The sequence below is a fragment of the Larus michahellis genome, chromosome 6, assembly GCF_964199755.1.
Source record: "Larus michahellis chromosome 6, bLarMic1.1, whole genome shotgun sequence".
Classification (NCBI taxonomy): domain Eukaryota; kingdom Metazoa; phylum Chordata; class Aves; order Charadriiformes; family Laridae; genus Larus; species Larus michahellis.
The window spans coordinates 61,994,625-62,010,874 of NC_133901.1; the positions used below are offsets into that span (position 1 = coordinate 61,994,625).

The 16,250-nt window shown below is 46.9% G+C and overlaps 1 protein-coding gene across 2 annotated transcripts in view; it reads left to right on the forward strand.

The window, feature by feature from the left end:
- Nucleotides 1-16,250, forward strand: part of MXI1 (MAX interactor 1, dimerization protein) — a 57,602-nt gene that overhangs the window by 5,770 nt on the left and 35,582 nt on the right. The window contains exons 1-2 of one of the 2 annotated variants that reach the window (XM_074593384.1): nt 4,007-4,529; nt 5,192-5,324. In XM_074593384.1, the coding sequence (XP_074449485.1) occupies nt 4,457-4,529; nt 5,192-5,324 (206 nt within the window). In that variant the 5' untranslated portion in view covers nt 4,007-4,456. Of the gene's footprint in view, nt 1-4,006; nt 4,530-5,191; nt 5,325-16,250 lie in introns of those variants that run through there. The other variant, XM_074593383.1, reaches the window with a different exon arrangement.

Genomic DNA, 16,250 nt, shown 5'->3' on the forward strand with positions numbered 1-16,250 from the left:
GCTGCAAGTCCTCTGATGCTGAACTGTTACAGTCAGGAGTACAAGAATGTAGACCTGGTTGTTACAGCATGTGCTGGTAGGTGGGATGTTCAGGTATGCCAGAGATGTTGTTCCCCTGGCAAGAAAAGCTGGAGTTTTTTGGATCTGATGTCCCCAGAAATTTGGAGAATCGGTGAATCTTTTCACTGCTTTAACAGCAGCAGAGAATGGTTCCTACTAGGGATCTCTGTTCATGCCTCAGTTGCAGGAGTGTTAGGTTTCAAGGCTTTGAAAGCAATATTTAGAATTTGCAGGGTTTGTGTGAACATGGGCAAAGGAAGCTCTTGCAACTGTTCCTCCCAGAGGCTGCAAAGAGTTGGGCATAGGAAGATTTTAGAAAAAGCCAAAGAAGGGGTGGGAAACTAGGCACTTTAACCAAAGGGATCGCCCTTATTGAAAATAACTTCCACGTTGCAAAGCATTGTGTTATTTCTAAGCCTTGTGTTCAAAGCAGAGGGTTGGGCATCTTGATTCGTGAGCTGTGTTCCTGTTCCACCTCTAGCTGAGGGTGTGTCTTCATGCGAGCAATTATGCTGCTTACACCTCAGTTTCCCTTCCTACAGAGTAGAAAGAAAAGAGTTGAAGTCATTGCAGGTTTGAGAAGCTTAAAACATTGCTTTCTGGAAAGCTCTTAGAAGATTTCCCTGTTGGAAGATGATAGTTTAATGCAAGTGATGGCGGTGTTTGTAAAAAAACAGACTACATCTGTTCTACTTGATTAAAATAGTACAGCAGCGTTTCAGATGTAAATATTAATTGATTTCTGCACTGCAGATTTCTTCTTGGATATTTAAATTGTTGCTAAGGAGGAGGGAAAGGCTATCAGGGAGATTAACAAATCCATTATTAAGGCTGGAAATGGAGGGCTGCCGAAGTGCCATTTAATAAAATGTAAAAAGCCCTTTTCTAAAGGGCGAAGCAGCAGAACACACAATGAAAGTGAATCACAGCTGCCAGAAGGGATGCCAAGCAGCAAGCACTTATAATCAGAAAACTGTACTTACAGATCATTCGGAGCCACTAAATTAAATGATCTCATTCTCCCCTAAAATACTCTTCCCTTAGCCCCTCCCCAGTGTTGCTCAACCATATTTTAAATGTGACTTTGGGGGGTTTCTGGTCAGCAGTTGAATAGCATCAGACCTCTTCGTGCCGTTCACTTTCCACCCACTTTTGTTTCTGTCACATACAACTCGAGTGCTTTGCAGGCCGACCTACCCACACGAGCACTCGGGATGGCAACTGGCAGATTTTGCTGTGGCTCCGCGGGTGGCTTGCCCCTGCCTCTTCAGGGCTCCTTCTTTGGGAAGATGTCCCACAGCTCACTCTCAAATTTGTCTTTGTTTCCCACAGAATTTTTTTTTTTCTAATTGTGCATTGTTTACTTCAGAAACAAAGACTTGGAAGCTGAGCTGATGTGCAAATGGAAGAGCGGATCCTACATCATTTCATGCAGAACTGATCCTGTTGTTACTTCATTCCAGTGCTGATTTAATTCACTGTGTGCATCAGTGTCCCCCTCCTTCATACTCTCTTATTTTGTATCTTGAACTTTAGCTTCAGGAGGCTGGCACTTTGATATGCTCCTAAACTACCCCTTCATTTTCCAGCTGTGGCTTTCCCTATTTAATCCCCGGAGTGGCACCACATCTCTCTGAATGTGCCATCAGTAAAGATAGTGGCAGTGGGTGTTGCCAAGAACCCCTCTTGCAGTGATTTTGGGGCTTCATCATGGGTTTTTTGGAGGGGTTGGGTTGGGGTTGTTTTTAATGTTTAGTATTGCTAATCCTGAGAGGCAAATGGCTCCCTGGCTTTGGAAGCAGGTTAGAGGAAGCAGAGTTAGAGCCCAGAAACATTCTCGCGTTAACCCCGCTGTTGTGGAGAGGTGTGTGCACTTGTGTCCTTTTCCCCTTGTGAGCAATCCAAGATCATATAAGTAGTCCCGGAGACTGCTCAGATTTGAAACTTTCCATGTGCTTTTAACAATCATCTGCTCTATCGGCAGTTTCCAGTGTAGAAAAAAGAGGTGGGGAGAGAGAGAATACTTCCTTCCCTGAGTTGTCCCCCGGACAAAAGCCAATCTTTACACACGCTGTGCTTGGGCTCAGTGTAGGTACGTGAATGGAGGCCATCCTGGCTGAGCGAGGGCTGGGTCTTGCTTTTCCTCAGCGCAGAAGGAAGGAGGTACATCCCTGGAGGTGTCCCAGCTTCCTTTCTTCTTCCACTGTCCCATCTTAAGAGAAACAAAACAAATCAACCCTTTGAGATTCGGAGGTGAAGAGGGCCGTGTAAGAACTGAACAGTGGTATTATTTTTACCTCCATCAGCTTGCAAGCCTGCAGTTTTCTGAGGAAAGCTCAGAAATGGTGAATCAGTGAAATGCGTTTAAAGAAAAGTTAGCTACCCTGAATCCACTTTTTTTCAGGCCTTCTCAAGTTGAGTGCTGCCAACTCTTGCAACTTCATCACGAGTCTCCTGATACTTCGTGCTCTGCTTAAAGCTCATGCTACCAGACACAAGCCGTTAATTGAGAATCTCAGCTTTTTTGATTATTTTTTTTTCAAGGTACTTTTCCAGTTCCCATTCTGAGGGAGAAATGCTTGCAAACGTAAGCAGTCACAGCCTAAAGGTTCAGACCCATGAAACATAACCCCAATTACAACTACAAAACAATCCTTGGAGGGTTTCTAAGTTGGTATGAGTTTGAGATTCAGATTTTTACTGTGAATGTTCTGATTCTGATTTTGAATATTCTGATTGTGCCCTTTTTGAGAGTAGATAGACTATTTCAGAGACTGGTATCATACAATTAATGGTAACAGGTTTTTAAGCTCCATTCCGGCTTGAAGTTGGTAAAATTCAGAGTCAGAGAAGTGCCTGTATGAAAATCAGGATGTAAATGCATTATTAAGGTGTTGAGAAGAGTGATCAGACTGCAGGGTATAGGTGTGACAGTATTTATTAAGATGTTGAGGTGGTCACTGTCGTTACTTGTTTATGCGCTGCTTCAAGTAGAGCGAGATTGCTGTCTGTGACATCCTCTGACTATGATCTCAAAGGGCTGTGTTCACATTACAAAATGGGTCTTGCACCTCTGTTTCCCATCAGAAACACTGTATCAGTCACTCTAGGTGTGACTTCCCAGAGCCTGGCACCTTGTCTTTAATTACATCTCCACAGGTGAGATGTGGAAAGCTCCCACCGTGTGGCTGCAGCTTTTTCTTTTGTAGCCTCTCTCTGCTTTATTCTTGCCATAGTCCTGGCACTTCCGTGTGCAGAAAGCCCTGGTGTTTGCAAGGAGAGGGATGAAGCGGCTGCGGGTCCCTCCTGCCTCCTAGGCGATGTCCATCTTGTCCCTAACTTATTAGTGGAGCGCGGAGCTCTGGCCTGCAGGCTGCTGCAGCAGCAAGGGAGGAGGGACAGGGCAAACCACCATCACCTCAGGGCCTGGGTGGGCACACAGCCATCTCCTCAGGGCTTGGCCACCATGACCTCAGGGCCTGTGTGGGTGCATGGCCATATCCTTAGGGCCTGGCCACCATCTCTTCAGGGTCTGGGTGGGCGCACAGCCATCTCCTCAGGGCTTGGTCACCATCACCTCAGGGCCTGTGTGGGTGCATGGCCATCTCCTTAGGGCCTGGCCACCGTCACCTCAGGGCCTGAGCAGGCACACAGCCATCACTTTAGGGCCTGGCCACTGTCTCCTTAGGGCCTGGCCACTATCAGCTCAGGGTCTGGGTGGGCACGGGGCCATCACCTCAGGCACGAGGGCACAGACACTTGCCCGGGGGGGGTGCTTTGGGCCCCCATGCGTGGGTTCCCCTGCCCCGCTTGCTCCCCAACGGCTGCCGTCGCAGGGTGCTCGGCGGCAGCCGGGGAACTACATTTCCCAGGCAGCCCCGCGGCGGCGCCCGCCCCCCCCATCAGCAGCGGGCAGAGGTAAACAAAGTGCTGCGAGGCGGCGGGCGCGCGGGGCGGGGCGGCCTGAGGGGCCGGTCCCGGTCCCGGGCCGAGGGGGTTGGATCCCGTCAGGGCCCGAAGTGAAGTGGGGGTAAATCGGGACCGGGGGTTGCGGGTGGGGGCAGCGCTGGGGCGGGATGGGTCTGGGTCGGGGATAGCTCTCGCCTGGCTGCCTCCCCCGGGGGGAGGATCCCGGTGCCGGTCCGTCCTCCGGCATTTCCTCGCGTGTTTCCCCTTGCTACCCCTTGCCCTCCCAGGAGAGCCACCCCCCCCACCCCCCGCCCATCCCCCGGGACGGGAGGGCTGTCGGTGTGAGGAGGCCCAGGGGCTGGGGAGAGACGGCCATCCCTCGCTCCACCCCCCGCAGCCGCCCCCGTTGCCAGCGGGGGAGCCGGGAGCCTGGGGGTGAAGGGGGGGCCCGGGGCTGCGGTGTCCCCCGGCTGCCGGCCCGGGGGCCATGGAGCAGGTCCAGATGATCAACATCCAGCGGCTGCTGGAGGCGGCCGAGTATCTGGAGCGAAGGGAGAGAGGTAATGGGGGGAGGCGAGGTGCTGGGGTAACTGCCCTTCCCGGGGGGAGTGGGGCTGGGGTCAGAGATCCCCGCGGAGGGGCCAGAGCGGCCCGGGCCAAGGGGATTATTGTGGTGGGCTGGCGCTAAATCACCGAAAAGCGGAGGGGTTTGGTGAAGGACAGGGCTGACAGGTCCTCCCGGAGGCTATGGCTGAGGTGGAAGGTTCTTGCAGAGAGGGGGAGGTTGAGGTGAATGCGTTTTGTGGAAGGAAAAGTGGGGATTGGCGTGAAAGTTTCCCACTGCTCAGGAAGGATGGTGGTGGGTGGCTCTCTCTTTGCAGAGACCTCGATGGCACACTGAGGTTCACCTGGTTTGCCTGGTTCAAATAGCTTGGGCAGGAGGAGAGAGAAGAGGCACTCTCTGGGCTGTCATGCTTTCTTTTGATGTTTTCAGGTGTTTGAGTGGTGTTATCCTTCTTCCAAGGTTGGCGGAGCCTTTACACTCCCCTTCCTCTCTTTTCTCCACCTCCCAGTCCACTTCCCTCTGAACACATCATCACTCATTTCCCTAGGCTGATGGGTTAGTGGTGAGGCCTGCCTGCTGACTTCTTTTTTTTCTTTTTTCTTTTTTTTTTTTTAATGACCCTTTTTTTTAATGCCCTGCCTGTTGATTCTCATGCAGAGTGCGAACATGGCTATGCCTCGACCTTCCCCTCAGTTCCAAGTCCTGGACTACAAGACCCAAAGCCCACACGGAGGCTGAGTCGGGCAAGGAAACACAGCGGCAGTGGCAGCAATGCAAGTATTGCCAACAGGTACGATGTGGGCAGAAAAGAGTGGGGTGCAGGGCTGGCTGGGAGGATGAAGCTGAAGATGAAAGCTGGAGGCAGAGGAGAGAAACTTAGCCTGTGGGGAAAATGGGAAGAGCCTGAACACAGCGGGGTTTGGAGCTGGGACATGTGAGTACAGCATCCCTTCTGGATCCATAGCACTGAGAGCAGAGGGGACACAGGGGAGCTGTATCTGAAGTGGCACTGCCAGCTGACTCTGTGCCAAGGCTCAGATGCTGCAGAGGGAAGGGGAATAGGGAGATCTGTTCCTAGGGTTCAGGGAGGAGGTAGGCAATAGCTATTCCCATTATATACCACTGATGTCTTTCCAACCCAGAAGTCACCGCTTTTAAGGGATAGTGTGCGTGCAGCCTGAGTGCTTTGGGACTGTAATGACAGGCATGATTTGAAGCAAGGAAATTATGTTTTGAAATGGATCCCCTACAACAAATGGGAGAGAGGGAGATGACTGGCTGCTACGTACAATGTGTTAAAAATGCAGTTCAGGAAAACAAAGCTGTCTTTCACTTTGCCGTTCAGGGCAGTGGGATTTCCCAGCTTTCTGATTGCTTGGTAATTGTAGAGCTCCACATTTTTGACACTTCTCTTATTATACAATGACATATTTCTTAGTGTCTTAAATCTAGAAGAGACAACAAGATTAAGCCTACCACTTGGTGCTGTGGCAGGATCTGCCTCTCTCCTCTCATCCCTGTTCTTTTTGTTTACTCTTGCTCCCTTCTATAGAATTGTTCAGACCTTGTTGAGACCTTCTGGGATAGAGAAACTTTAGAAGCATGAAGTATAATTTTGAAAAGGCAATTGCAAGCTTGCTTTTGCTGCAGCAAGGCCTGTGCAATCCATAAAATGGTGGCAGGTGGCTTAGGTGATTAAAGCATTCTTAAGGCCATTGGGAAGGACCTGTAAAAGGCCTAGGGGAAAGGTGCCTTTGCTTGCAGTGATTCTGCTTCGGCAGCATTTGATAATAAAGGTTGTTTGAAGTGATGTTAGGACACCTTGCTGTGGGCAAGTTTTCTTCATCAGGATCAGCATATCCTGAGCTCTTTATATGCTGCGTGTCTGTATTTGCTTCCCTCCTTTATCCAGCCTCTCTTAATTTCAGGGCAGTTGTAGCCCTTTACTGTTTCCCATGAACCAAAGTCCCAAATCCCAGTCACTTTGTGTTGGGAAATAATGGCAAATGCTGAATTGAGATCTGTATTTTTCCCGCTTGGGTTTCTCACACACTATTTTTCCATCCCACACCTCTTTCTCTCAAAGGCCTTTGTCATGGCAACCTGCCCTTCTCCAGGGGAGGGCTGGGAGCACTTTCCCCTCAGGAGCTCCTTAGCACCGAATCCAGCAGCCTGTAGGCTGGAAAGGGATGCTCAGCGTGCCCTGCCGGCACAGAGCCCCCAGGCATAGCTCTCACGGGCACCTTTCTGTGCTGAGACCAGTCCACTGGGTCATTTAGTGTGACAGGCTGAATATATTGATGTGGGGGTAAAGGGAACAGAGAAGCAGAAAAGATACTTTCTAGTCTTGTTTCAAACCTTCATTCCTTCATTATACAGGGAATACCGAGGCCAAATTGAGTCCTTAAAGTGAGAGCGTTACCCAGTGTGTTGCTTCCCATGCTTTGGCATCAGGGAGTGACCAGCATTGGGCCTGCTCTAGGCAGAGACCAGAGCAGGTCTTTTGGGGAGCTTACACCTTACACACACAGTTGGAAATGGGAGTTTCTTTTAGCACAAGTCGTAGCAGCTTGCGCTTGCTGTAGGAGATGGCAGGCCTTCCAGATGGCTGCAGTGCCGGGAAGTGACAACTGTGAAGTTCAGGGTGCCTCCAAATTCACTGCAGTGTGTTTTGTGTGATGCTGAGTATAGCATCAGCCTTGTTTAAGGAAGGCTCTGTATCATCCCTTCCTGTTAGATCTTACTGAATTGTCCCTTTGATTTTTATCTAGTGTAATTTGAATGGACTTTGAATTAGATATCAAGCCCTTGATGAGGGGCAAAACTTAAATTTCATGTGAGATTTTCTCAGATTGCTTTTGTCTCAAAAATGTTTAGTTAGTGTAGAGAAATTATGCATTTAGATCTTGTGCAGACCTTGTAATGTAAAAGCCTCCTGTAAAGATGTCTCTCAAGCACCCTTGGCAAAGCACAGTTGTTTTCTTGATTTTTTTCTTTATTTATACACTTCTAGAAATTGACACACATGCATTGTTGCTGGTCTTTGTTGAACCAAATAATCCATGATTATGTGGCACAGGGTATTTACAGAGCCTAGATGCTCTTTAATTCATAGTTTAAATCCAAGTATTTCACTTCAGCATTTGCAGCCCAGACATGACAGCTTTTTCTTCCCAACGGGCTCTGTGCTGTCATGGCACAAACACCCAGAAAGTTCTGCGGAACAGGCAGCCCGGTTCTGGATGGCAATGGTGCAGCAAACCTTACTCTTACAGAACTATGTTGGTCTCCCAGTCACAGCAAAATAATTTTTTCTACCCCAAACAGGGGTGTGCAGATAAGAGTTGTTATTTCTAATTTACATGATGCATTTTTAAAGAAGGATGTTTTGGCTCGGTTCTCTCTTCCTTCGTTTGTCTCAGTTGTGCAACTGGCAGCGTGCAGATTGCTGCAGAGGGGTTTCCCTCTGCAATCCTCAGGACATTATCTATATGTACGTGTAGTGTTTTGCATGGGTATTTTAAAGACCTAGTGTTGCATGCTGTGAGTTAAAATCTGAATATATTTAAAAATATGCAGTCCTGCTTTAGTCAGGGATATTTAGGTACTGAAAATCACCACCTGCAAAAATATGTTGGGAATCACAGTCATTGTGACCTGGAGTTCATAATAAACAAGGGAAACTTTTTTTTTTTTTTAAAGCCCATTAAACACATAGCTAAAAGCAAAAAGCCAAGCAAATCAATTAGCCAATCCATATAAAATTAGAATTTAGTGTTGCCTCTTTTTTTAATTTGCACTTAATAAAAGTATCTTATGGTTTTTTGGACTGGGATGAAAAATTAGCAGAGATTTATTGTAACATACAGTATCACTTATTTAATGCTCATTCCTTCTGAAGACATTTCTGGGACAGAAGCTGAGTTCTGAAAACTTGCTAGAGAAGTGAAGTTGTCCGTGCTGGAAGTACAGTTCTGTGGATACATTAACTTGCATTCGATGTCACTGGAAACTGCTCTTACGGACCCTATATATGCAGTTCTAAATAGACCCAGTTATTCATTATAGTTAGTTAGCGTTAGACTGGTTTGATATTTATACATTTTGGAAAATAATTGAGAAGACTTTTTAATCAATTTAAATTGTTGTGTCAGCAGGAAATAAAATAAACAGCAGGGATGCTAAATGATTTTTTCCCCCTATAATACAATCAGTTTAATGAAGTTAAGATTTATAAAGGAATCTGAAATTACGTTACAATATTAGATTGTCATTTGTGTTTTGTTTTTGTTTTTTTTTTTTAGACACTCAGGCATGTGGAAAAGCCTGTTATTTTTTGGTCTGATACTGGGGAAATGCCAGGCACCCTCCCAGCAGTGCTAGGAGCCCTCAGCTCTCCCGGGAGGCCTGTGTTGTTAAGGGCACTCAAAGAACCTATTACTCAGTTCCATGGGGGAGGGTTTGATCTCTGTCCAGTTTTTTTCCTTTCGTTTTCCTCTCTTCCCATTATCCTCCCTTGTGTCTGAGGCTGCTTCCCAAGGGCCTTTCAGACATCTACAGCCCGGGTGCAGGTTGCCTGCAGAGCTTGGAATCAGCAGCTGTAATGGGTATGGTAAGGCATTTTGGACATAGTGTCTTGAAAACCTGGATGTCTGGGTTTCTTTGCACTTCTGGCTGTTCTAGTGATGTACCTCCTTGTTTTCTTTGTTCTTGCGCTCTCCTCTGCCTCATTTGAAACTTTTTTTCCACACTTCTAAATCCCATTGCTTGGTTTTCTGCTGAATCTTCTCTGTAGTCCTCTACTCATAACCTTTAAAGGTGTTTTTTTGGAGGGTAGGGATGGGGGCTGTATTACTGGAACCCTCAGGTACTCTTGGCTTTAAGCTTAATTTGCTCACAGTGTTCCTGAGCAAGGATTGGCAGAGGGGGCAGGTAGGTGTGCATTAGGTACCTCAGGTGATGGCTTCACGTGCCACAGGTTCACAAACATGGGTGCAGAAGCTAAAAGGATGTGGCATGTGTAGCTGCAAGTCAACCTTGGCTGTCTGGTGTGCAAGAAAGCCTGATTTACGAGAACAGCAGTGCTGTGCAACTGTACCTCGCTGTGCAGGGAAGGAGTAGGGGGGTTGGTAACCACTTGCTTAAGCACAGTTTTAAATATATCTTTTCTGTCAGAGGAGGTTTGCTGTCCCCCCCCCCATTGCACTGACGACTGAGTACCTGGCAATTTTCAGCCTGTGGAGTTAGGACAGTGCTGTAATTCTGTTTTTACTGGAGGAGAGCAGGCGCAGGGGTCTGAGGGGTTTGCCTATCTTGTGTAAGAAATTCCTGGAAGAGCAGGTTGCTGTGTCAGCCCTTGTTGTTCTACTTTTCTGCACAAAGCCCCTACCCCTTCTTCACGTCCCAGAGAGCTGGTCTCTGAGGCTTTTTGTTGACAGTTTTGCTGCTTCCTAGCCTTTATCAGTTGTTATTTGTTTCTGGATGTTGCTTTGTTTATTTGTTTGGGGGCTTTTTTTTTTTTTTTTTTTTTTTAAGCTGCTTGCACTGGATCACACTTTACTCCACAGCTAGTGGGAGCTGAGTTTTGACTCGTTGTGTGTAGGTGGGTTAGAATCTGGCCCTGGTGTAATAGGCTGGGGATAGAGACTGTGCTTTCTGTCTCAAGCCTTGTAGTGCCAGGGAGCTCTGTTCATGGCTCAGGACTTGGCTTTGCTTTCTATAGTACAAATTCACATATGTAAAACAGAGAATGGACGAGATTTGCTCTGCCATGTTTTGGTAACATACCAACAGTGTGTTCACTACCTGGAGTCTTCATGCTGTTGTTGAAATTTTGTCTAGAAATAGTTGGAGAAGGGATCTTGCCTTCCAGTAGAGAATATATATGAATATGTTAGTTAATTATTCAAGAAAGGAAAAATGGACAAGGCCGAGCTGTTGAGGATTGCTTCTCTGGTAGAGGTGTTGAGAGGGACTAGCCAGCAATATTGACTATAGTTAGGTGTGAGCATGACTTCTTTTTGAGAAAGCATAATGACAGTTTGAGTATTAAACTGGGAAAATGGATTGCTGGTCCATGCACGAGAGGCAGAATCCCCCCCTTGTTAAAATTCCACTATCTTCTGTAGGTTTGTGCTGGAATACGGTTGATCAGAGCAGGCTGGCAGGTAGAGCTGGGCTCAAATAGCTCAGTTCAGCCTCAGCACATCCCATGTGCCCATTTGATGTAATTTGCCCCAGTGCAGTCTGCAAGTGTAGGCAAGCAAGTCGCAGCGATGCTGGAGTTTCTGAACCTGCTGGCACTAAGTTGTGCTTTTCCTTGTCTCTGCTGATCTACATCAGAAGCTGAGATCCTGCCAATGATTTGGAGTGGGGGGGAATACCCGGTGTAGGTGAGGTTTTCTGTGCTGTGTCTTTTCAGTGATGCTTGGCTTTGCAGTACTACAACTGGCAGGTTACCAGGCAAAATACAGAAAGTGAGGGTGAACACAGTAACTGGCATGAGAAGCATAAACCCCACTCCCTAATGAGGAATGAGGCCTCCAAAAGTGCTAGGACTGATGTAGCAACTTGCATGGGGGAACCCACTGTGTTCCCCTTTGTCACCCTGTTTATTTTATAGCCCTCCAACTGGGAAGATCCTGCAGAGCTGCACTTCGCGCTTTCCTATTTGTATTAGTAATATAGCCATACATAGGGAGATCTGTGTAGCAGGGAGTCAATGCAGAAACTCATGATTCTGGGCAGAATTTACACTTTGATACCTTCAGTAGGTGTATAAAATTTAATTTGTAGTCTCTGTCTGAGTTGTGCAAAGAGGCTTGTGTGTAAACTAGAAGCAGGCTCAGTTGTTGATGTTATCTGCAACTTACCTAAAATTCACTGCTGCAGCATCTGTCTGCCGTGAATTGTCGCGCTTTGTGGCTGAAGGCTCTTGATTCCTTTGTCCTCCCAGATTTGGGGTAGGCCTCTAAAGGAGTGTGCTGTTTTGCAGCAGTGGGAGTTAGTCAGGGCTCACATTCATGTTGCAGCACTCTACCTGGGTAGAGCTGTGCTGCAACTGCTGTGGGCTAATTTGCATCACTGATAGCAGTGCTGGCGCAGGGACAAGAAACTTCACATTTTGGTTCTTAGGGCCTTTTGAAACTTGAAAGGTTGTTAGCCCAGCTCCTAGAGTGATTTGGTGCCCTGGGATGGTGGGGAGGATATTTGGGCCAAACCTGGTCAACTGTTCCTGGAATTTCCTCATTTTCTCTTCCCATATATTCAGTTAAGTGTAAGTTTTAAGTACTATGCCTTGTTTGTCAGGTGTTTGGCTTTTTTTTTTTTTCCCCCCTCCTGACACATTTGTACCCTCGTTGTATCTTCTCTGTGTAATGCCTCCTCCACAACACATGCAGGGATTTATCCTTCATGCTTTTGTTTAACCTGACCTGATCCTGTGCTTGACAGTGAATGGGTTGTCACCTGTAGTGTTGTTTCCATCTCCTCCCCTGTTTGTAGGTGAAACTGACTTTTTCCTTTCTTATTCCTGGTTGACCTTTCAATTCCATTTCTCTTTCTGACCCAAACAGACCAGTCTATGTCATGCTGCTGAGTTAATTGTCTTGCTTGTTGGAGTTTCTGCTGTTGATCATCTCCTGATCCCTCCTGACAAACTTCTGCCCAAATTCAAAGACTGACTTCTGTTTGCTCTCCTCTTGAGAGTGTTGGTTCCTACTCCCTACCCTCTTTGAACCAACAAAGATAGGATTTATTTTTGTTGACTATTTTGGGCTCTCTTGATCAGAGGCTGGGGGTCTCTGGGACTGTGCACTTGGCTGACCTTTGCCTGGATCTCTTTTCTATGAGACACTGCCTTGTTGATCAGCTCAGAGGGAACAGGCCTGTTTTTTCCATCCTGCTGGATATATTCCCATCTCTCATTTCTGTGCTCCCTACTGTACTTCCATTCTCTGATATGAAAGTGACTTCACTTCAGTTCTGTTGCTTTATGAATCCAGTTTGAAGTAGCCTAGATGATTTCCAGCATTATCTTAATTACTTGTTTGTACTTTGCTGCTTGCTCTGTGACAAGCAGGCATGTGGACTGAGAGCAATTCTTTTGCGTCAGTTTTGATTAAAGTTCTTCTGCATAAATAAGTCAATTACTTTCTGAAGACTTCTCGTTTATCTCCTTCTATCTGTTACACCATCAAGAAGGGAGAAGTTACGGGAAGGGACGAATGACTTTGGGATTGCCATTGAGGCTGTAACTTCAGTCATCATTGCCCAGGTGCTTGGGCAGCCATAAAGCAATGTATGGGTATGGTAAGATAACATTGCATCAGTTCTGGTTTGCCTTTAACAGCTAGGCTACAAACTGCAGCAGTTCATGAACTGTTTCATAAGTAGCTTGGCCATCTGGGAGCAGTGGGAGGTAGCCACCTTGCTGCCTTCATGTTAGTTGCTGCTGCTTGTGAGCCAGAAATCAGAAGCTCTTCTGTTTTTTCTCAACCTTCCTTTTTCATGGATCTGCCAGATGCTAGATCAGTATGTCCCTGTTTGACAGAATATAACCCCAGACATCGGGACATCTGGGTTCTCTTCCTGATAATGTTACAGCCTGTGTAAGTCTTTATGCCTTGGTTTCCCTAATGCAGCGAAGTTAATGCATTTTTGAGTATATTTTCAAGTATATTTCCCCTCCCTTCATCTCCAGGCACAGTATTGCGGCAATATAGTTGTAACATGAGAGAGAAATAACAAGTTTAAATAGAAGTGAAAAAAGTCTGGTCTGGCCCACAGCCATACAAATGCCATCAGTTTCTTTTCAAACAAAGTACATTTCAGTCAGGTGACGTTTACTCAAAAAGCCTCATTTTCCCCAGTGCATCTGAAGGCAGCTTCTTTAGCTCAGAAAATGTGTGTTGCAGAGAAGTACATGTTCCCCAAACAGACTCTTTCTCTGCAGATGACATTGCTAAGGCTATTTCTGGATATGACCATCTTCCTCGAAAGGGTAACATTGTGTGTGGGAAGAAGCATGGCATAGGGCAAAGGGCTGCCATGCTGGGCCCTTGGATCATTTCCTGAGTCTGCTGCCGAAAGGCTGCAAGATCTGGGCACGTCAGATGACCTACATGGGTTCTACCATCTGTACATTATATGGTTCCCCCCATCTGTACATTTGGGTAATGTGCATGCCTTTCTAATCCTATTTTCAGGAAGCAGAATCGATGTTTTAGAGCTTGTGGCTGTTTGAAAGAAGATGAGACTTAGGATCCTGAGTTTTCTAGGTAGATTTGAAAATTGCTTCCTGTGCCTTTATTGTCTTTCTGTGAATCACTGCAACGTATCTGCTGTGCAAGTACCAGCAACTATACTGGTTTTGATGTGGCCTTGGAAGAGACTGAGTCCCTGACCGTACGGTGAGGGTCACAGAGTCTGCTGGAATTCATCAGGGCAGGGACTGTGTGGAGCTTTCTGCAGTGTCAGACCTTACCCTGCCCTGTGATATACTTCAATAGTCAACAGAGGAAATTTCATTAACAGAGATATTAAAGTGTTAAAGGGGATGGTTGAAGCCTGTACCTCATTCTACTTAAATAATTCATTTTGCTTCAAATGATCTGTTTATGATGATCATGTAGGGAGGGTGTCCTTCCCAGGTAGCAATTGGGAGAGACCTGGGGGACAGGGGACACCTGACAGTAGTGTGAGGAAGAGTGGGTATTTTGCTGTTCTCGTTCTGTGCCGTGTGCTTCTCTGTTCATGGGGGCGCTTGGAGGTGCCATGGTGAAGCTGCCTGACATTTTTCCTCACCAGGTCCTGAAAAATGCAGTTTTATCTAGGTATTTAAAAAAAAAAAAAAAGTTAAGAATCTGTCTACAAGAGCTCTAACTCCCTTGCATCGTGGATCGTAGACGGTAATCTTGCCTTGGTGAAGGCATATAGTATACTTTTTCCTAACCTGTGAGAATCTACCTGAATTTGGCCAAGTTCTAAATCATTGTAGCAAACGTTGGCTGCTGCATGTCCAACAGAGGTGGGCTGGGATTTTCCTACTGAAATGGCTAAGATCCCTCCCAAAATGAACACACAGCAGCCTTTGTGTCCAGTCTGTGTGCATGAGCCCCTTCTGATGTGGTTAACTGTGGGCTGGGAAGGGAAGGAGGTGGTTTCTGTAGGACCTTTACTCACTTGTCACAGAAGTTGGAAGGCAGAAAAATGGAGTAGTGAACAGCACGTTGGAGAACTCGCTCCGCTTCTGGCTCCAGTCAGCAGCCCTGTGTACATTCAGCAAGTCCCTTTCACCCTGGCTTGTTATCAGAGATCCCCAAATAGTCTATTCCTCATATTGTGATTTTAATTTTTTTCCAACGTATGAGCCTGGGATCTGAGCTGCAGAAGTGCTGATGATGCACAGCTGCAAGGGGCACCAGCAGCAGTTGTGCTTTGAATATGGAAAGTGGCCCAGAAAACCGGGCTCCTGGGGGTCTTCATAGAGGCACCTGGGGGGATGAGAAGCTGCAACTCCAATTTCCCTGTTTCTTAGCTTCCAATTTGGAAAGTGAGGATGCTTGACAATAAACATGCTTGTGAACTGCCTAGCTGCTGCTCTCGGTGAGCCTGTCGAAAAGCCTGTAAGGAACCCACCGGTTCTGTATTCAGAGCAGGGCTTGGCTTGAGGCCACGCCTTGAACAATGAGGACAAAACAAAATATTGAATAGCTGCTTGTTCAGCAAACCCAGTTCCTCTTGGCTGTGCAGGGCCCTGCATGAGGGAGTACATGAGATGGGGCAGTTTTCTCTTAGCACTTGGAGCTAGGACCAGCCTCTGCACGTGGGGTCTCAGGTGGTACAGGAGAAGGCTCATACCAGCACACTTGCTCCCAGCCTGTACAGTGGGGAGGGAAGCCAACTGGGGAATTCTTTGCTGGCCCTGGATTGCAGCAGTGAATACAAAACAACATTCTTGCTGTTCTGTGGCCCGGCTTGGAAAACCCTTCCCTTGCAGAGTGCCACCTTGTGCTGCTTCTCAGGGTGTTGCTCTGGTTTTGGGGAGATCAGCTCTAGGACTGGAAGAGGCGCATGGTGCTCAGCAGGGAAGAGCTGTCCTGCTCTTTCCTCCCTTGTGCTGAAAAAGCAGAACATGCACCAACAGAACAGCATGCTTTGTTTGGGACTGGGGCTGCAGTTCCTTCCCCACGTGAGGGTTATGCCCGGTGTATCTACTGGATGAGTTTTCTTGGTAAAATAATATTACTTTGCTTCTAGTTCCCAGCTTAGATTCTTCTCTGGCACCTTGTACAGTGAGAGTAGAGTTGGCTCACTTGGCAGACAGTGGGTAAGACATGAGGACTGGTTTAGGTTTGGGCTGGTTTGTTGGTTTTGTGGTTTAGGGTGCTTTTTTTCCTCCCTTTTCCCACTTGCAGCTTACAATGATTATGTAAGATTTTTTTTTTTTGTCTTTGATGCAAGAATCAGGTGGCACAAATGTCCATGTTAGATGTCTCTCTGGGGTGCCTGAGAACAGCAACCCACTGATGCATGCCTTACCCTGGGGTTCAGGGAACCCAAGTTGGGTACCCTGCTCTGTCACAGGCTTCTTGTGTGACCTTGGGAAAATAATTTAGAATTTCTGTGTGTTGGTGGTGTTTCCCCCTGCATAAAAAGTGTTAGGGAAGAGTTAATTTCTGAAATGTTGAAAACAGAAATAATGATTATGAGGAGC